Genomic DNA, 22073 nt, shown 5'->3' with positions numbered 1-22073 from the left:
TCTCAAATTCCAGGATTTGTGTTCATAATCTTGGCATTGTTTAATCATTTTATAAGTTTCTCATCATATATCCACTGGAGACCTATTTGCCTCTAAAAAGGGACTTTGTCATTCCATTAAAATGTGTTGGAGAAAATAGACTTAGAGGTTTTTCCTTGTATTCTGTAACCTGTATCATTCAGTTTCCCTATAGTAATTAAGACTAAAACTCACCTAAATACAAAGGGTTCACAAAAGGCCCCCTTGTACTTTATTAAACATGGGTCGGATTCAGCTCCCACTGGAGTCAAGAAGAATTTTTCCATTGACTGCAATGCGTGGTGAGGCAATGGGCGATTTCACCGTAACTGCACCCCCATTTACCATAAAGAGAACTAGTTCACTAGTAAAACGTGTGATCTAATTTTCTGTCCCAGAAATGGAGAAGGAAAATAGGTATAAGAACAAATGCAGGTAAATTCAAATCTGACTTTTATTCACACATAAAGGAGATAAATTCATTTTGAGAAACAGTAAAATGGGAGACAAATGTGTGGGATAATGACCCTACAGATTGCTTTTGATTAAGAACCATGAAAGAAATAAAGAGAATTATACAGTAGATTTCAATGTGAAAACATCTGAATAATGAAAAGAACAAAGGACAGGATCCTCTTTTCCTTCCTTCAACAAAACGTCCACCTAAGCCATTGAGAGTTTTGTTCGAATGAGGACAATGGGATCACGCTATTAGTCTTGGAAATGATTTTGATATGCATTGCAAATGCAAGGGAAGAGGACAGGGTGATTCAAATGAGATTTAATATGCTATAATGTGACTTACAAATAAACCAAAAAAGTTAAATCAGGTTTAGGTTTTGTTTAGAAATAAACACGCGGATGTTAGAAAAACAGTACATTTTATTTGTAGTAAGTGCTACTGGATCCAGTCTCACTGACTTCATGCTGCACACAACTTGAACAGCTGTGCACAATCAGGGCCTGATCCCAGGCCCACTGAAGTCAATGGAAAGACTCTTCCAATGGAAAAAATGTAACATCAAGGCTTGTTAATTTTTGGTCTTAATGAGAATGGAAAGATGTATGCAGGGATAGGGATTTATAACCCCATTCTGCTAAGTGCTGAGTAATTCCAGCGAGATGCTGAATTCAGTGGGAGTTGAAAATGCTCAGTATCTCACAGGATGTTCTCAGTACCCTGCAGGATGGGACCCTTTGGCTGTGACTTTCACAGAGGAAGGACCTACCGTACCTGCTTTGAAAGAGGAAGGCAGAGTGGTCTGTAATTGCTGTGCTTGGGCCACTCGAATGTAGGAAAGATCTGCCTGATATATGCACTGCAGACATTGCTGGATTCCCACCAGGGCCCAAAGGGCTGTATACTTCAAGGAGGAGCCCTAGCTTCTCTGATGGTGGCAGGTCACTCAGACTACACAGGAAAAATCTGGCAGCTAAATTACTGCACAGATTTAAATCTGCCCAGTTTGGGGGGTTCTAAAAGTTTAGCATGCTGGAAAATTGAAGAACAGATGTTTTGCCAAAGGGCACTTTCTGGGTGGAGCCTATTATCATCAGAAGTGGTTCTATGAATTTAAATATACAACCTTTCAGGCAGTATTAACCCATCCTTGCAGAGAAGGTTTATGCTATGATCAAGTAATTTGTCTCCTGTACTGTACTGAGATAACCTGATACATCACCATTGTACCTCAGCATCCTATAAATGATATACAGTATGTGCTGGTGGGCCACGGTTCTTGCTTCAGTCAAATTTAATTAGGAAAAATGAGAGCCATATGGTAATTTTGAATACAAGAAAAACAATGTCTGTGTGTTTGGATCCGGCACACTCAAATATTTTCCTAAAGCACTAATTTTAATTCTGCTTCTGAGCACATAACCACACATAAATAGGATTTGATATTTTTACATAATCCACCTGACTTGTATTTACTGCTATATATATTGAGTAAGCATTGCCTGCTTGTACATACAGAAGGTGTAATAATAAACAGTAAGATGCAAACTAGCAAGTTAAATGAGACATTTTAAATAGTTGATTAAAAAGAATACTTATCTAAAATTACAAAAAAGTAAGTATTGCTTTTCTAATGTGCATTTGTTTTTTGTTCACCAACATGACAAAATTACGCTGTGAGGGGTAGATAGTGGAATTCAGTTCTAAGATCAAGATCAAATGTGTTAATAAAAGGCAATACAATAATCTAACTCTCTGAAACAGTATTTGAGTCACTATGCATAGGTTAGGACTATAAAAGCAGGCTTAATGAGGAGAATTATATATTAGGAATGTATGCAAATAGTTGACATAGTTCACTCCCTCAGTAAGTATAGAAATCAGCAGTATCAGCTACAATCATTTCCATCTAAATTGGAAGCAGAGTTGTTAAAAGAATGAACCTTTTGTTATCCAGTCCCCGTTCTGACAAATACTATTTTCCATTTCCTTTATTTAGCCAAAGACCGGCTCTGCTCTATGTGGGCTTGGAGAAGCTCTGCAATTTCCATGTGGGCAGATTTCAGAGCGACAGACAAAGCAGAATTACCACTCTACATGGGGAAAAAAAAGAAAATGAATTTACTATGCAAATCTTTCAAATAAAAATCTTACTGGACAGCTAAGGATTAATGTCAGTGTTGAATGTGGAGAATTGCATGTGCCAGTTCTACTAATGGGAAAAAGGGTTCCATGCATTACAGTGACAAATTGCCCATGACGTCAAAATGGCCTAATCCTTCATAGAGTCATATAGTCCAAGGCCAGAAGGATCACTAGATCATCTAGTTTGGCCTCCTGTATGTCACAGGCCACCAATACCACCCAGCACTCACACACTAAACCCAACAACTAAAATGAGACCAAAGCATTACAGTTCACAGGCTACCAGACTGTTATGTGCCACAGGCAGAGAGTAGGAGGGACTGAAGGGGACAAGTGCTCAAGGGCCCAGCAATGACAGAGAAATGATTCAATGAGCTATACTCAGATAATCCTGGCAAGCAACCCATACCCATATGTAGCAATAGAAGGCATAAAATAAAACCATGGTGACTACCAATCTGACCTGGGGAAAATTCCCTCCTGACTCCATATATGGTGATCAATTAGGCCCTGAGCATGTGAGCAAGAACCAGCCAGCCTGAGCACCTGAGAGAGAGAGAATGCTTGGAGCCTCCTCAGAGTCCTGGCCCTCCCTGCCTAGTGTCCCATCTCCAGACGTCATCATCCCTGATGCTTCCGAGGAAGGAGAAAATACTATTCAAACGCCAGATGTTTCCCCCTTTTGTCAGTCTTCCTGAGAAAAGCATCGACTGTAAGGAGATGTGTGTGAATCTGAACATAGTCTCTGATCACAGTATTTAGCAGGCTGCCAATCTTAGTTACCAGATCAGCTGCTATGTACATTGGCCAAACCAGACAGTCTCTACGCAAACGAATAAATGGACTCACAAATCAGACGTCAAGAATTATAACATTCAAAAACCAGTTGGAGAACACTTCAGCCTCCCTGGACACTAAGTAACAGACTGAAAAGTAGCAATTCTTCAACAAAAAAACTTCAAAAACAGACTCCAATGAGAAACTGCAGAACTGGAATTAATTTGCAAACTGGATACCATCAAATTAGGCCTGAATAAAGGCTGGGAATGGATGAGTCACACCTTCTTGTCAACTGTTTGAAATGAGGCACTCTGATTACCACTACAGAAGTGATTTTTTTTGTCCTGTTGATAATAGCCCACTTTAACTACTTATCTCGATTCCCCCACTTGGTAAGGCAACTCTCATCTTCTCATGTACTGCTATATATATCTCCTACTGTATTTTCCACTGCATGCATCTGGTAAAATGGGTTTTAGCCCACGAAAGCTTATGCCCTAATAAATTTGTTAGTCTCTAAGGTGCCACTAGTACTCCTCGTTGTTTTCATTTTTGATGATACAGACTAAGACGGCTATCAGTCTGAAACTCTGACTATCCAAAATTAAGATGAGTTGTGGAGAGAGATTATAACAATCTGCACTTGTGTATGTTTAAATTAAACAAAAGACATTATATTTGGTGTTCAGCTTATAGTCATGACACTGGGCTCTCCGTCCTGAAGTTGGTCAACTTGATTTATCAGCATAAGACAGTTTTTGCCAGTGTACTAGTTCTAGTTAGTCTGTTTCTAATGAATTCATCATGGTAGTATCTTGTCCAATTTTGGGTGCTGTCAGCAATGACTATTCCCCATTAAATAATGTCTAAATTAAGAAAAAATGCTGTTTATTTAGTGTGCTTGTATTTGTCTGCATTTGAGTGTATATGTGTATTGCCACTGACTGTGCAGACACAGACTGATACATAGATCAGTCTACTGTTCTAATCTCAGATAGCTAGCCCTGCCCATATGTTCCTGTTTGTTCTTTCATCCTCCTCTGGCATCATCTTGAAACAATGCTGCTCTCTGGTAATGAAGGCTGTGAAATTCATCCTGGATAATCAACAGTGGTTGTTGAAGAGACAGTGCATGATCCACCTCCTTGCACATGAACAAAACCAATGCATACAACTACTGAAAAATTTCACACTTAGAGCCACTGTATATAATTTCTCAGAAACATCATCAGTTAGTTGGCAGTGTGGTGTGCTGCCAGCTTGCAACTGGTCTGGCCATTAAACATTTAATTGTGTTTATATAAATAACATTGTTCAGTCCTTGTCACAGTACCGAAAGCTGTAAATAGATAAGCAATGCTTCTTTGTTTCACATGGGAAATATGATAGCAAGGCACCTGGTACAAAAGAGAAACCTTGTGATGGATTTAGATTGATTTGGGGTCTTCAGCAGGTGACCTTTCAGTCACCTTTCAGATTAAAACCTTCAAGTAACGTTATAGTGCAGCACATCTTTATCCCTCACTAGCACAATCTGCTATCTAATTAGTTAAACAGAGGGAAAGAAGCAGATACAAATCTATAATCGTCTTGATTCCGTGGGCATGGAGGAAGCTAAGTTATTGTCTCAAATGGTCTTCTTTATTCTATGAAAATTTCCTCTCCTGTTGTTTCAGTGGTTTTCACAGTGCCGGATGTCCAGGTGAGATTATGATGTACACAAGCTGTAAATAACAATTTCTGTCCTGGAATTAACTGCCAGTTATTTGCTCAAGGGGGTTCTCAAATCTTCCTTAACTAAATAAGATAGTGATTCACATACTGTGCAGCTACTGAAGACTATACTCCAAGGCTGAAATGAGATTTTAAAATGTGCTAATGTGATCTTTGCCAAGGCAGTAGTTTCCTTTCCAGTTAGATGATCTATCCAACCTGTGAGTGGGTGAAAAGAGAGGACTTGGACAATTTGATTTATAGCGCTGATAGGGCTTTTGTTACAAGACTCTCTCTTGACAAGATCCTAAGAGCTCACTTCTGCTGTTCAGATACACTGGTGCAACTCTCAGTCATTTAAATCTGTATATCCAAAGGGCAGAACTGGGCCCTGAGGGGTTTTTCAAAACAGAGGAATCATTTCTTGTCTTGGTGACTGCTGTCTGGACATTCGTACTAAATGGCATGCTACATGCTAGCCTATTTAAGGGATTAATGGAGAAACTCCCATTGACTTCAGTTGAGCAGGGTTTCACCCTATATATTAATACATCTTGAGCAAAATTTTCAACAAGGTTGACTTCCCTTTTATGGGTGCAACTTGCACCTACAAAATTTGTACCCATATTTTTGCACCCACAAGAGTAATCTGTGTATTTGTACCTCTAACTTGGCTGCAGGTGCACATCAGGCAGTTAGAACTGCAACCACTCTGCAGCAGCAATGCATTGTATTGGTTCAAAACCTCAGCTGAATATTTCACCTCTAAAAAAGCAAGGTGTAACCTATTCTTTATTTAAAATGTACCTCTTTGTGTCTGTAGGTGTGCTGTGCATAAATATTTCCCCATTGTGATGTTTGACATGATCATAATGCAAGGGTTCTTTCCGCTGGAGCTGAGAAGATCATTCAGAGGTACTCAACACCCACCTATTGATATCAATAGGAATTGTGAGTACTCAGGGCCAAAAAGAATCAGGCCATAATGCCTAAATATTAGAGCTGATCAAAAAAGTAGAGTTTTTTTCATGGGAAGTGTTCATTTTGGGCAGAAATTTGATCACCAAAATATTCTGGCCGAGAACTGAAATATTTTTATTTGAAAATGCTGCTCAGATGCCTTATGGAAGTTGTAGTTCAAGTGATTCAAGCTCCAATTCTCCTGTTGGCTGGGCTTCTTGGATGGACTACACCTCCCATGATAAATAACAGTCTACCTGCATGGAGAGGAGAAGTGGTGCAACATGGGAGTCCCTGACTGTGGTGCATCATGGAAGATTGTGAGGGACTACTGCATGTCTGTATGTTAGGGTGACCAGATGTCCCAATTTTATAGGGACAGTGCTGATTTTTGGAGCTTTTTCTTATATAGGCACCTATTACCCCCTACCCCCATCCCGATTTTTCACACTTGCTATCTGGTCACCCTATTGTATGTTCCTATATCAGATTACAAACTTCATTTTGTTTTGTGAGTGCCATTTTGATTGCCTACACTTTTGCCTTTTACCCTCCATCTTCTGCTAAGACTTCCAGGGAGGCATCATGAGAAATTCTTGCAGCTAGCAGAAGCTTAACAATCCAGGGTCATTTACTTAGATGGTCTCCCATTCAAATACATGCACCCTAAGACAATGACCTAGCTGCAGCCTGAGGAACCAGTTCAACTAGGTGAGTTTGTAACCAAGCAATGGATCACCTGATGTTGGATTTGAAGTCACTGAGGAGACTAGGGGTGTGTGGGGGCTGGAACTTTACAAAAGGAAAGCTCTCTCATTGGCTGTTACAAATGGCAAGTCAGCATTCTGAGGAAGGAAGTGAATTTTTCACTTGTGACCTCCTGTAGTTAAATGGTGGGTACACTCAATTAGTTGATTCTGATAGGTGCAGTTCTTTCAAATGCCCCGTCAAGTGGAGAACTGGACATTTGATTACGTGCCAGGTTTTTACATAAAATTATATGGTTATAATGAAGCTGTGGTCTATTAACATATTTTTCTGTGGTTTGAGCAGGGCAATATAATGCTGGAATAAAGCTCTAAGCCAGAGTGAATCTTCCTCATTATTTTCAAGATGTTTTTACACTTCTAATTATCTGGTATATGCCAATGGGGCATGTATTATCGTTTGTAACCTGCTTGTTGTCTGTAATCCACAAATGCAAAGGGCTGTATCCAGGCGTACTGAACACGTACAAAATAGGAAACATCTTGAGCTCCATGCTGCATGCACGCACCCCAGGTGTTACTTATTATGGTATTTTAAAGAGATAAAGGCCTATGTTGGAATCATTCTCTCTCTCTCTCCCTCTCTCTCTCTCTCATGCTCTTTCATATACCAAAACTCCAGCACAGGATACTGCTGTAGTTCAGTAGTGTTGTACTTACATGTTCACTGTATTGTACAGTGACTCCTGTCCTAAGCGAATGCTCAATAAACTGAGAAAAGCGGTTTTTTTGCTTAATGGAAGTGACCTCCTACCAATGCTGGAGTACAACTGTAGTTAGTACATTTGGGGATTCTTCAGAGGTGATCTATGAAGGCAGTAGCTTGTCTGTTAAGCATGCAATTGTGCAGTTTGGCTTGGAATTGAAAATGGAGTTAAAATTTGGGTTACTCATCCTCCAGATCCTTAAACTGATCCAGTCCCCTTTATCTGTGAGACAGGCAAGGCACAGAGCCAAAGCCCACTCATTAATATGTTTGATAAGGGAGAAACTTTAGTTTCCAGGAGGTGTCTAGTGTCTGCTCCAGTTCTAAGGCAAGAAAGCCATATGGTTTCTTTAAACATTCACTCATTGCCTCCTTGCAGTGACTGTCTGAATATGTATATTTTTTTTACAGTACATGCTGCAACCACCTGTTTCCCTTACCTTGTCCATTAATGTAGTGTTACAACCAGGGTGAGCCAGAAGAAGCTTCACGATCTCAACATTGCCATGCTGACAGGCAACCATCAGTGCTGATGTTCCATTATCATCCTGCTGGTTTATGTCAGCCTTGCAAGACAACAAGGCTTTCACCATATCTTCCCTGTCATGGCTGACACCTAATATTAAAGCAGTCCGGCCTCCCTAGGAATATTGCAAGACAGACCAAACACAATGACATACCCATCAAAGAAATGTAACTTTATTTACACAATCTTAAGCATTCAAATAGCATAGCAGTCTTGTTTGGAACACAGGTCGCCCTACAGCAGATGCTGTAACAAATCTGTGGCCAGTTATAACTTCAGGGTTGACTCTTCTCTGTGTCACGGTTCCTCAGAACGTCACTGTGACAGTAAGACTAAAACTCATATCTGATCTGTGTGCTCCAAAAGCAAAGGCCCTGTTATTGGAGCTATAGCCTATAGGAGATTATCCATAGCTCAGTGGTCCCCAACCTTTTCGTCTGGCAGGCGCCAGATGAAGGATCGTGGCGGCAGTGGAGCATTCGTCGAAATGCTGCTGAATTTCTGTGGCATTTCAGCGGCGACACCTCTCCATGACTTCACTTGTTGGCAGCAAGCGGCATCATCAAGAGGCGTTGTCGCCGAAATACCGCAAAAATTCAGGGGCAATGCCTCTTGATGATGCTGCTTGTCAGCGGCAAGTGGCGTTATCAAGAGGCGGCATCACCGAAATGCCACAGAAATTCGGCGGCATTTCGGCAGATGCTCCACCACTGGCCAGGACGCGGGTGCATTTAGATGCCCTCGCGGGTGCCATGGCACCAGCAGGCACTGCGTTGGATACCCTTGCATTAGCTAGTAGCTGCATAGGGCTTATGATATGCAGTTCCAGTTCTGTCTTGTAGTCAGAGGTGATACACATTTACAGTAGCCTGCTCAGCATCATTTTGTCTGAGGGATGAAATTTGGAAACAAATTACAGTGGGAGTTCTCACCATGACTTGAGCACTGTAGTGTGTCGAAAGTCCCTTGAAATCTGGCCCTGGCCAAACTGGCCATTTCTTTTGTTTTTATTGTCAGTGTAAATATAAAGCGATCACTGTTTGTAACGGTGAAGTAAACAAGTGAAACCTAAAGTGAGAAGGGCCTGGTTGCCCTTTACACGAAGGTCCTTAGAATTACACTTATAACCACACTAGCACTGCCTTTACACTGCCAAAGCGAAAAGAACAAAAATGCCAGAGTAGTGTCAAGGAACCTTAGTGTAAACCAGAATCAGGCCCAGAAAAGTTTACACAATCATGACTAAATAATCATATGTAGTGATATTGTCTCAAAAATAATTATTCTGTGGTGTCCTGATAGTTCGCCCCCGAACAATTGTGCCTCCACGTAATGGTTCACATTCTGTTTTTTTTTTAGGTTAATTTAATTCACCTTCATTTCTGAGACTCTTATTTCAGATTTTAACCAAGCAGATGGGAGTCAGAAAAAGCGAGCAGTTTAGCAAGCAGATGGGAGTCAGAAAAAGCAAATGTTTGCATCTGCAAAGTTCTGCATCTCAACTGCCACCCAATGGCAGCTGAGGGCATTTAGCTGCATGTGGCGGATGCTCAGGATAGTGAAGGATCAAGCCCTCTGAGTTTTCCTTCAAGTACTTTAATTAGCAACTGATTAATTGATTGATACTTGGATATAAAAGCATGGATTAAGAAGCAGCACTGGGACAGGCAAAGTCCAGAAGGTTTAATTTGTCACAGTGGATTGCACAGTCAGGCTGAATACGCTGCTTTTACTCTCTAAACTGGCAACTTCAATACACACACTAACACACATAATCTTGCTTCTCAATTTCATGAACATAAGAACGGCCACACTGGGTCAGACCAAAGGTCCATCTAGACCAGTATCCTGTCTTCCAACAGTGGCCAATGCCAGGTGCTCCAGAGGGAATGAACAGAACAGGTAACCAACAACTGATCCTTTCCCTGTCGCCCATTCCCAGCTTCTGGCAAACAGAGGCTAGGGATACCATCCCTGCCCATCCTGGCTTATAGCTATTGATGGACCTATCCTCAATGAATTTATCTAGTTCTTTTTTGAACCCTATTATAGTCTTGGCCTTCACAACATCCTCCACAAGTGGACTATGCGTTGTGTGGAAAAAATATTTCCTTTTGTTTGTTTTAAACCTGCTACCTATTAATTTCATTTGGTGGCCCCTAGTTCTTCTGTTACGAGAAGGAGTAAATAACACTTCCTTATTTACTTTCTCCACCCCAGTCATGATTTTACAGACCTCTATCATATCCCCCCTTAGTTGTCTCTTTTCCAAGCTGAAAAGTCCCAGTCTTATTAATCTCTCCTCAGACAGCAGCCGTTCCATACCCCTAATAATTTTTGTTGCCCTTTTCTGAACCTTTTCCAAGTCAAATGCATCTTTTTTAAAACGGGGTGACTACCTCTGAACACAGTATTCAAGATGTGGGTGTACCATGGATTTATATAGAGGCAATATGATATTTTCTATCTTATTATCTATCCCTTTCTTAATGATTCCCAACATTCTGTTCACTTTTTTGACTGCCGCTGCACATTGAGTGGATGTTTTCTGAGAATTATCCACAATGACTCCAAGATCTCTTTCTTGAGTGGTAACAGCTAATTTAGATCCCATCATTTTAGATGTATAGTTGGGATTATGTTTTCCAAAGTGCATTACTTTACATTTATCAACATTTAATTTCATTTGCCATTTTGTTGCCCAGTCACCCAGTTTTGAGAGATCCTTTTGTAGTCTTCGCAGTCTTAATTATCTTGAGTAGTTTTGTATCATCTGCAAGTTTTGCCACCTCACTGTTTACCCTTTTTTCCGGATCATTTATGAATAGATTGAATAGGACTGGGCCCAGTACAGATCCCTGTGGGACACCACTATTTACCTCTCTCCATTCTGAAAACTGACCATTTATTCCTACTCTTTGTTTCCTATCTTTTAACCAGTTACCAATCCATGAGAGGATCTTCCCTCTTATCCCATGACTGCTTACTTTGCTTAAGAGCCTTTGGTGAGGGACCTTGTCAAAGGCTTTCTGAAAATCTAAATACACTATATCCACTGGATCCCCCTTGTCCACATGCTTGTTGACTCCCTCAAAGAATTCTAGTAGATTGGTGAGGCATGATTTCCTTTTAAAAAAACTATGTTGACTATTCCCCAACAAATTATGTTCATCTATGTGTCTGAGAATTTTGTTCTTCACTATAGTTTCAACCAGTCTGCCCTGTACTGAAGTCATGTTTACTGGCCTGTAATTGCTAGGGTCACTTCTGGAGCCCTTTTTAAAAATTGGCATCACATTAGCTATCTTCCAGTCATTTGGTACAGAAGCTGATTTAAATAATAGGTTACAGATGACAGTTAGTAGTCCTGCAATTTCACATTTGAGTTCCTTCAGAATTCTTGGGTGAATACCATCTGGTCCTGGTGACTTATTACTGTTTAGTTTATCAATTTGTTCCAAAACCTCCTCTAATGACACCTCAATTTGGGGCAGTTCCTCAGATTTGTTACCTAAAAAAAATGGCTCAGGTTCAGGAATCTCCCTCACATCCTCAGCCATGAAGACTGATGTAAAGAATTCATTTAGTTTCTTCGCAATAGCCTTATCTTCCTTGAGTGCTCCTTTAGCATCTCAATCATCAGTGGCCCGACTGGTTGTTTAGCAGGCTTCCTGCTTCTCATGTACTTAAAAAAAATTTTGCTGTTACTTTTTTAGTCTTTGGCTAGCTGTTCTTCAAATTCTTTTTTGGGCTTCCTAATTATATTTTTACACTTCATTTGCCAGAGTTTATGCTCCTTTCTAGTTTCCTCACTGGGATTTAACTTCCACTTTTTAAAGGATGCCTTTTTGCCTCTCACTGCTTCTTTTAATTTGTTATTTAGCCATGGTGGCTCTTTTTTGGTTCTCTTACTATGTTTTTTAATTTGGGGTATACATTTAAGTTGAACCTCTATTACGGTGTCTTTAAAAAGTTTCCATCCAGCTTGCAGGGATTTTACTTTTGGCGCTGTACCTTTTAATTTCTGTTTAACTAACCTCCTCGTTTTTGTGTAGCTCCCCTTTCAGAAATTAAATGCTACAGTGTTGAGCCACTGTGATGTTTTCCCCACCACAGGGATGTTAAATTTAATGATATTGTGGTCACTATTACCAAGCAGTCCAGCTATGTTCACCTCTTGGATCTGATCCTGTGCTCCACTTAGGACTAAATCAAGAATTGCCTCTCCTCTTGTGGGTTACAGAACTAGATGCTCCTAGGAGCAGTCATTTAAGATGTCAAGAAACTTTATCTCCGCATCCCTTCCTGAGGTGATATGTACCCAGTCAGTACGGGGATAGTTGAAATCCCGCATTATTATTGAGTTTTTTATTTTAATAGCCTCTCTAATCACCCTGAGTATTTCACAGACACTATCATCATACTGGTCAGGCGGACTATAATATATTCCTATTGCTGTATTCTTATTATTCAAGCATGGAATTACTATCCATAGAGTTTGGTTCATTTAAGATTTTTACTTCATTTGATTCTACGCTTTCTTTTACATATAGTGCCACTCCCCCACCAGCACGACCTGTTCTCTCCTTCTAATATATTTTGTTCCCTTGTATTACTGTGTTCCATGGATTATCCTCATTCCATCAAGTTTCTGTAATGCCTATTATATCAATATCCTCATTTAATACGAGGCACTCTAGTTCACCCATCTTATTATTTAGACTTCTGGCAACGGTATATAAGCACTTTAAAAACTTATCACTTTTTAGTTGTCTGCCATAACATGAGGTAATTGAATGGACCTTTTTTTCTTTTGACTGTTTCTCATCAGATCTTACATGTATTTTATCATCTTCCTTCTTCTCCTCCTTATTAGGACATAGGGAATCTCCATTTATAGACCCTCCCCTAAGGAATGTCCGAACCATGTGCTCCTCTGCACCTGTTAGCTTTTCCCCAGCCCTTAGTTTAAAAATTGCTCTATGACCTTTTTAATTTTAAGTGCCAGGAATCTGGTTCCATTTGGTTTAGGTGGAGCCCATCCTTCCTGTATAGGCTCCCCCTTTCCCACAAGTTTCCCCAGTTACTAATAAATCAAAACCCCTCCTCTCTACATCGTCTCATCCACATATTGAGACCCCACAGTTCTGCCGATCTAACTGGCCCCGTATGTGGAACTGGAAGCATTTCAGAGAATGCTACCATGGAGGTCCTGGACTTCAATCTCTTACCTAGCAGCCTAAATTTGGCCTCCAGGACCTCTCCCTTATCCTTCCCTTAGGGCAGGTAATCATGCATGCTGCATTGGGTGCAATAAACTGGGTAGCCCCACTCTGTTGCTGGACTTCTGCCTGCATTTTCTATTTACTCCTGAAGCTTGTTCCTTTGTTGTTTTGTTTTGTTTTTATCAGGGGGTGTTTTGGGCTTTAAATTTAAAGAATTTTAAGGAATGTTAAGTATCAGAAGGGTAGCCGTGTTAGTCTGGATCTGTAAAAGCAGCAAAGAGTCCTGTGGCACCTTATAGACTAACAGACGTATTGGAGCATGAGCTTTCGTGGGTGAATACCACGATAGCATCCGATGAAGTGGGTATTCACCCACGAAAGCTCATGCTCCAATACGTCTGTTAGTCTATAAGGTGCCACAGGACTCTTTGCTGCTTTTAAGGAATATTAAGTGTATGTAGACCCCACTTCCCCCATAAACTCCCTCACAAAACTCCCATGTTCACTAGCTCCTCTGGTTGCTTAGGTGCGGGCTTTTTAAAGCCCTGGTCTTCCTGAGTAGCCCTGCCCCCTGGTTAAGGATTGATGGTGTAAGCATGTTGTAATGCTTGATTTATTCTTCCTATAAGGCTCTTTAAGGGGACATAGAATTTATTTCCTTCATAACTATCTGAGAATTATTAAACATGTTTAGTTACTCTGGCTGAATTAGCATCTAGAAGGTTCTAAAATGCAGCATCTTTATAAAGCTAGCTCCCATATGCGCTGAGACTTAATTAATTACACAATAAATACATCTCAAAGTCATCTTGTTTAGCCAGATCTTTCACTCCTTTATTCAATCTGAACTCACACTGGGAGTAAGCAATAGGAATCAGACAGCTCTGATTATAATTTGGGTGGTATGAACCCTGCAGGGTTTGGCTTGTGGATGGGTTTGCCAAATTAATCCTGTAGTTTGGGGTTGGAAGGGAACCAATCCCTATGATTTCCATGCATCATCTAGTTCACAGATATATTCTGTATAAAAACTTAGAATCATAGAATTGTAGTACCAGAAGGAACCTTGAGAGATCATCTAGTCCAGTCCCTTGCACTCATGGCGGGACTAAGTATTATCTAGACCATCCCTGACAGGTGTTTGTCCAACCTGCTCTTAAAAATAACCAATGATGGATATTCCACAACCTCCCTAGGCAATTTATAAACCAATCCTTGCTGCTACTTAATACCATTGCTTCTTGTCCTATCCTCTGAGGTTAAGGAGAACAATTTTTCTCCCGCCTCCTTGTAACAACACTTGAAAACTGTTATCATGTCTCCTTTCTATCATCTCTTCTCCAAATTAAACAAACAATTTTTTCAATCTTCCCACATAGGTCATGTTTTCTAGACCTTTAATAATTTTTGTTGCTCTTCTCTGGACTTTCTCCAGTTTGTCCACATCCTTCCTGAAATGTGGCACTCAAAACTGGACACAGTGGAGGCCCGATCAGCGCAGAGTAGAGCAGAAGAATTATGTCTTGTGGCTTGCTTACAAGACTACTGCTAATACTCGTCCCAGAATGATGTTTGCTTTTTTTGCAATGGTGTTACACTTTTCACTCATATTTAGATTGTGATCCACTATGACCCCCAGATCTCCTTCTGCTGTACTCCTTCCTAGGCAGTCATTTCCCATTTTGTAAGTGTGCAACAAATTGTTCCTTCCTAAGAGAAGTATTTTGCATTTGTCCTTATTGCATTTTACCCTGTTTACTTCAGACCATTTCTCCTGTTTGTCCAGATCATTTTGAATGTTAATCCTATCTTCCAAAGCACTTGCAACCCCTCCCAGCTTGGCATTATCCGCAAACTTTATAAGTGCACTCTCTATGCCATTATCTAAAGCATTGATGAAGACACTGAACAGAACTGGACCTAGAACTGATCCCTGCCAGACCCCACTCTATATATCCTTCCAGCTTGACTGTGAATCACTGATAAGTACCTTCTGGGAATGGTTTTTTCCAGCCAGTTATGCACCCACTGTATAGTAACTTTCTCTGGGTTATATTTCCCTAGTTTGTTTATCAGAAGGTCATGCAAGACAGTATCAAAAGCCTTACTAAAGTCAAGATATACCATATCTACCAGTTCCCCCCTATCCACAAGGCTTGTTACCCTGTCAAAGAAAGCTATTAGGTTGGTTTGACACAATTTGTTCTTGAGAGATCCATGCTGACTCTTTCTTATCACCTTCTTATCTTCTAGCTCTTTGCAAATTGTTTAATTATTTGCTCCATTATCTTTTCAAGTCTATGTTCACTTGTACAAACAAACAGGGACTGTTGATGAACGTTATGTACCTGACTTGCCCGTATGTTTACGTTCCCTTCTTTCAACAGCTTTAAGACCACCTCCATGTCTTCATCACTGTCTGCTGATGCCAGTGGTGTGATCATCACTGCAGTGTATCCAGCTTTATTTTGATGGTCCACATCACAAACACCTAAAGATGAGGGGTGGGGGGGAAAAAGTCCTGAAAATCTACAGCTAGTGCAGAATTGAGTGACATAGCCAAAACACGCTACACTAGTTACAGATGGATAACGGATACCTGTGAGGAAGTTTTGGGCATTTTATGGCCAGTTGCATCATCACAGGAATCTGCTCTTTTTAACATTTTTTAAAAAAACTGATCTCACATTAATATTGAGATCTGAAAGTGAGAGGCCTAGAAAGTTGAAGCTATAGCAAAGCCAGTGGTTGATGCTCACAACTTGAGATACCATTTTTGCCCTGAGTTCAGTGGCAATCACTTTCAGGTGTATGCAAGTCAGGCAAACAGTGCACTAAGGATCAGCTATGGAAACTATGTGGATCACAGAGAAAATGTTAAAAATTAGCTGGTCAGAAAAGAGGGAGGAAAGAAAGGAAGAATTTGAAGGAAAGAGAGAAGGAACCCAAAACAGTGGAGAAACTGAAAGTAGAGGTAAAAGAGTAGTAAGAAAAACACTGGAAGAGAAGAAATAATCAAGATGGGGTATTGCAGAGCAGTGAAACAAGTGAATTAGAAGGAGACAAGCTGAGTAAAGAAAGAACGTAATTATAGCCATTATAGAAAATGTGACCACCAAAATAGAAGTGAGAGAAGTAAAAGAAAAGCGGAAAAAATAGAAAAGGAAAATACAGCAACTTGGAGATCAATCATTTTCCCAATGAAATTAATGGGAGCTTTTCTACTGTCTTCATTGAGAGCAGAAGTAGGGCCTGAGAAGATCTGTAGACAAGAAAAATGACTCTAGACTTGAAAAGGAGAGACCCACACTATCACGTGTGGAAGGGGAAAAAACAGAGTGTGGAGATGGGGGGAGGGAAAGTCAGTAGATAACATGGACAAGCAAACTGAGCAAAATAGAAATAAAAAAGAGAAGCAGAATATCAAATATGAAAAGATGTAAGTATTACTTGTAGAGATGGATGCAGTAGTTCTTATTCAGGCAGGAATGACCAATTGCTTGATCAGTGGCCTAACAGAGGAGTTGTGTTTTGAGGCAAGTCTGTGAGTAACTTAAGAACTGCTCCTACTCCCAATGAAAAAAATGGCTAAAATCCTATTGATTTCAATGGGAGTTAAGCACCTAATCACCTTTGAGGATCTGGGCCCAAATGACTTGAAGACTGAGTAAATTGGCTGTAAATATAGGGTCACTGGATGTTATGTATTGCTCCGAGCTACTTGGAATTTTGTTTCTAAGCATTTTTAAGTTGGGTTATGATCATCAAAGTTACTCTGAACAAAAGGGCACTCTGCCACTGCCATCATTGCTTTGTATGGGTGACATTTGCCCCAGTGCAGAGGGCCAGTTCCAGACCTATGAACCACTCGTTTAAGTTCTCAGAATAGGGCTTAAGTAGTGTGTCAGAGGAGTGAATTTCACCCAACGTGCATCCTCAATCTGATCTTCTTAGGTTGCTACTATAACCAAGTTTTACTAATGTCAGCATTACAGAGCTGATATAGCTTTGGAACAACAAGCTGGATTCTGACCCTCTTTGCTTGCACAACCTCAGGAAACTTGCCAGTGATGAATCTAGATTGTTAGTGATGAAGTGCTGACCTGAAAGAACATGGCTTGCTTTTAATATGATGTTTTAGGCTGAACTTGCAAGCACAAGCGTTGGAAAAATCTTCTTTTGATCTGTAAACTAAGCAGATTTGGGGTCTGATTTTGAGTTACACTGGCTCCTCCATATCACTTTGACATAGGGTGACCAGATGTCCCAATATTATGGGTTTTGTTTCATATAGGAACCTATTACCCACACCGTAGGACCTTATCATCCCCCTCACCAGTGATCCCGATATTTCACACTTGCTAACTGGTCATCCTACTTTGGCAGCCTGGGGTGTGAATACATTCAAGATAAATTTGTTTCAAAATGTGAATAAACATTCATAGTAAATATGTTTCAGTAGCTAATCAAAATACAGATGCAGCATGCAATTTGGACTATTCTAATTCTGACACTTTTATGCACTTGGCAAGTCTCTGTTCATTTTATACACAGAAAATAGGCTAATTCTATTAAGAAATGCATTGCTCCTACTGTTCCAGTGTGTGCTGTTATACTCTCAGCCTTCCTATTTACTGTGCTTAAACATTTAAATATTCCCCTTTGAGCTTAGTCGCCTTGGGGTATTTTCTAGAAGAGCAGAACAAACTTCTCTCAGTATTCTAGGTTCGCTTGGAAGTCTGTTAAACAATGGGTTTATAGATGTGTATGATAATATGCCATTTTCCTAACATTTAACAGATTGTTTTGCCAACCAAGAAAGGCAAAAAAGCTTCATTATTGTGTCTGGAAAGTGCCTGCATTTTATCTGATAAAATCTCAGCTGGAAGTTTAATTCTTTACAGTATGAACTAAAAGTTCAATAGTTTAGAACACAGTTCTTGCTGCTGACCTAGAGGCCACTATTACAATCAAAGGGTCCGATCCTGCAAACATGAACTGTGGAGCACAATGCTTACTCCTGTGATTAGTCCCACTGAAGTAAGCACTAAGGGCCAAATATTTAAATGTATTCAGGTGCCTGAAGATGCAGATAGACACCCAGTGGGATTTTCAAGAGCACCTAGGCACTTAACTGCCGTTGAGGTCCCACTAGCTGTCTATCTGCGTCTTTGGGCATCTAAATATCTCTAAAAATCTAGGGGCCCAATCCAGCTCCTACTGAAGCCAATGGAAAGACTACCACTGACTCCAATGTTGCTGGATTAGCCACATGCTAGGTAGTAAATTTTCCAGGATTGGGCTCTTAAATGGTGACCAGATTTTTAAATCTGAAACAGATATTAAACATGATTATATGAAATAATTGACAAGTACCAACCTTTCCCTCCCACCCCAGACAAAAACAACAACAAAGCCTTAGTTCCCACCTGTATCTAGTAGAAGCTTCACAATCAGAAAGTCGGAATGGGAAACACTGTAATGAAGAGCTGTATTCCCATTTCCATCCGCCAAGTTTATGATCATCTTCAGGAGCTGGGGATGAATTGCGTTGAGTTCTTTGAGATAAGCTGCAACAACCTCAGAGCTGGATGTTTTCCTGCTAGAGACTCCGAACCACTCTTGACAGACAGTGTTTAAGATGCGTCTCTAAAACACCAACATTTCACAGTCATTTTCAGGACCTTACTTTTTCAAAAAGTGATGATGCCAGTTCCCTTCACTATTACTCTACCCTAGGGTTGTTCCCTGGCTGGTGTTTTCACTTTGTGGCTGGTAAAGAAAACTTCACATTTATTGGTTTGTTTTAGCAAAGACAATACAAAAAAAATTTAAATAGAGGTAGTTTGTTAGTGGCTTTTTTAGTTTATTTGTTTTTAATTGAAAAATGGCAATCCTAAGGGAACTAAAGTGACTAGTTCTATATATGAATACGTGGAAAAATTTTCTCATGGACAAGTTATCACTAGACTTTAATTCAAGCAGCATTCATATTTATTGTTACATTAGTGGACACAAATCTGAGCTCATCTCCTATATCCTGTTTTATGGGCCAACTAGAATAACTGTGATTTTTTTTCAATGACATGTCATCAATCTAACATCTATATGAAAACATTTTACCAACTTCTTTACCTACCTCCAATAATAAAATAATAATAATTTTTTTATCCTAAATACTCTATAAATCCAGGTCTAAACGGTAGCTTCTCTATTTGTCTCATGTAGGGGGAAGTGCATAACTCAACTAGCCCAGACTGCCTGGGAAGAAAATTGTGATTCAGTCACAATCTGACTCCTCAATCCCACTGTCTCCAGGGTGGAACGTACTGTGCACCAGTCCTATACCTAGCACAGTGTGTTTGTCTCCCATCTGGTGCAGCTATGCTGTCCATCATGATTGTGGGGGGAGAGCTGTGTCAAGGTTCTGCACATTCCCCAACCCCTGCATGCCCACCACGGTGGGATGGGCTCTGCAGAGGCTGCTTCTCCCCAGTGCTGCTACTTGCAATGTGTTGGCATAGGGCAGCAAGGGGAAGCCACACTGACCTGTGCAGAACATAGAATGGGGCAAGGCAAAGTACTGGCCTCAACGATGTGTGTAAAACAATCAAACAGCAGCTAGAGTAGGGAAGAAATTCTTTAGCGCTACATGTTTCTCCTCTAAGCGATTCAGCCTTTGTATGTACTCAGTGTTCTCCATTAGGCACGCTCCTGTAGAACTTTTCTCCGTTCCACTCTTAAAAAGTACTAATAAGCAAAAGCTAATGAAGCATCGTTGTCTTTCTCCTGACCAGCCCACAATCAATTAGTCAATTTGCTGTGTCTCTCTGAGGCTCTCTTTACAGATTATGTCATCACATTTTTGCAAGGAATATGTGTGCCTTCTCACCCCATCCCCGCCTGGAAATCTAGGGCCCTGCCTTTGCCCTTCCCTCAGTTTAGCTAGGAAAGAGGAGGAGATGCTGGGCAAAATTTTCCCCTTCTCCAGTGCTCTGCTTGTTAAAGTTAGTACCAGATTCTCTTGCACTGAGATCTGCTTAATGCAGCAGAATGTGTGTGTATTTGGGGGGGGATGCTGGAAGCCTGTTACAACTGCTGGTTCTATGCCCTGCCCTGCCCTGGCATAGGCTGGAGAAATCTAGTTCCCATATGTATTCTGGCAATGTTGAAGACTGCTTTGCTGCATGATCCAGGATGGAGTTCTTGCATAGTTTTTGTTATTTTATTCCCCTTGCAGTCTAGAAGCAGGGAAAGATTATTTAAAGGGGGAAAGGAATTTTTATGTCAGTTTTAGTCTGGCCCAACTGAACAGAGGAAGCTTGGAAAGTTTTCTCCCTTTTTCTGTAGATCATGACTCTAAAACCAAACCTTGGGCTGGTTTTGACTTTCAAAACCAAAACTGGACAACAGAAGTTACCTTGACCCACCTCTCCTTATAAAGCTGCCCATGGTTGCTACAATAATTCTGCAAAGCATTGTCTGGATGGTCTAAACTCTAGATGGTTACATGTAGCACAGACAGGGGGGTTGCATTTTAAATCCAACTGAAAAATGCCAGTACCAAATGTTTGTCGTTGGTGGTCCTTATTTCTGAAAGATGTTTGCTCAAGAACAGGCAGCCATCAAGAAAATCTTCTGAGGGTTTGCATCTAAAAAGGAAAACACTCTTATAAATCCATTGCAAGAGAGAACTAGTGCACCCGGAACTGGGAAGATAACTTGCAGGGTGCATCTTTAGCCCCAATGCTGCAAACAAACAATTATGCATATTGTTCCGTTAACTTTGATAGGATTGTGGGCATAAAGTTAAGCATATGCATAAGTGTTCATAGATTGTACGTTACACAGGCAACCAAATGTCTTTTATATTTACAAATCACCACTTTAACAAACATTCATGCAAAAGCAATTTTATTCCTGGATCTTCCAGGAAATCCACTATAGTAACAATTAAATGTCTGTTAGGACAAAATTAGAAGATGAGAAACTTTGGATTCTGTACTAACCTGAAGAAAATATGTAGCTGTTTAAAGCCTGATCAAGTGCTCACATAAATCAATGGGAGTTTTTCCATTGACTTCAATTGACATTGCATCTGGCCCTAAACCAGTAGAACATGACAGGTTGTGATGATGCATGTATAGCTCTAGCCCAAAACCCCTTATGAAACACAAAAAGCAGAGTATGGTACAGAAATTCCCATTGATACACTGATTGTGACAATATGAATATTCTAATGTCTAGGCATGTGGTTTGAAAATTGGCATATATGGCAAATGCGCTATTGTAACATGCTTTGTGCAGAAAAAAATATAAGGACTGAAAGCCCTGTTTTAGTAATTTTAGTTTAAGTTATTTCCCCATGAAAAGCACAGATCTCTCTAAAAAGTTTAATGAAATGAGAACTTAAGACAAAGCCATGGGTCCAGGATTATTATTCTACTGTATCTGCATCATTATGATAACTAGCACACAGGTACTGCATTACTCAGAATCAGTCATAAGAACATAAGAACGGCCGTACTGGGTCAGACCAAAGGTCCACCCAGCCCAGTATCCTGTCTATCAACAGTGGCCAATGCCAAGTGCCCCAGAGGGAGTGAACCTAACAGGTAATGATCAAGTGATCTCTCTCCTGCTTTCCATCACCACCCTCTGACAAACAGAGGCTAGTGACACCATTCCTTACCCATCCTGGCTAATAGCCATTAATAGACTTAACCTCCATGAATTTATCCAGTTCTCTTTTAAACCCACTTTATATTGCTTC

General features: G+C 40.3%; 1 protein-coding gene across 1 annotated transcript in view; it reads right to left on the bottom strand.

Annotated features, from left to right (window-relative positions):
• Positions 1 to 454: 454 nt before the first annotated feature.
• The window catches only part of KANK4 (KN motif and ankyrin repeat domains 4), a 54271-nt gene continuing 32652 nt past the window's right edge, over positions 455 to 22073 (bottom strand). The window contains exons 6-10 of the mRNA XM_030573759.1: positions 20865 to 20952; positions 18730 to 18949; positions 15649 to 15791; positions 7990 to 8190; positions 455 to 2571 (exon numbers count right to left, since the gene is read on the bottom strand). Coding sequence (XP_030429619.1) covers positions 2470 to 2571; positions 7990 to 8190; positions 15649 to 15791; positions 18730 to 18949; positions 20865 to 20952 — 754 coding nt within the window. The 3' untranslated portion in view covers positions 455 to 2469. The remainder of the gene's footprint in view (positions 2572 to 7989; positions 8191 to 15648; positions 15792 to 18729; positions 18950 to 20864; positions 20953 to 22073) is intronic.

This window comes from Gopherus evgoodei, chromosome 8, assembly GCF_007399415.2.
Source record: "Gopherus evgoodei ecotype Sinaloan lineage chromosome 8, rGopEvg1_v1.p, whole genome shotgun sequence".
NCBI lineage: Eukaryota > Metazoa > Chordata > Testudines > Testudinidae > Gopherus > Gopherus evgoodei.
The sequence above is the reverse complement of the archived record's forward strand: the minus strand, read 5'-3'. Positions and strand labels throughout refer to the sequence as shown.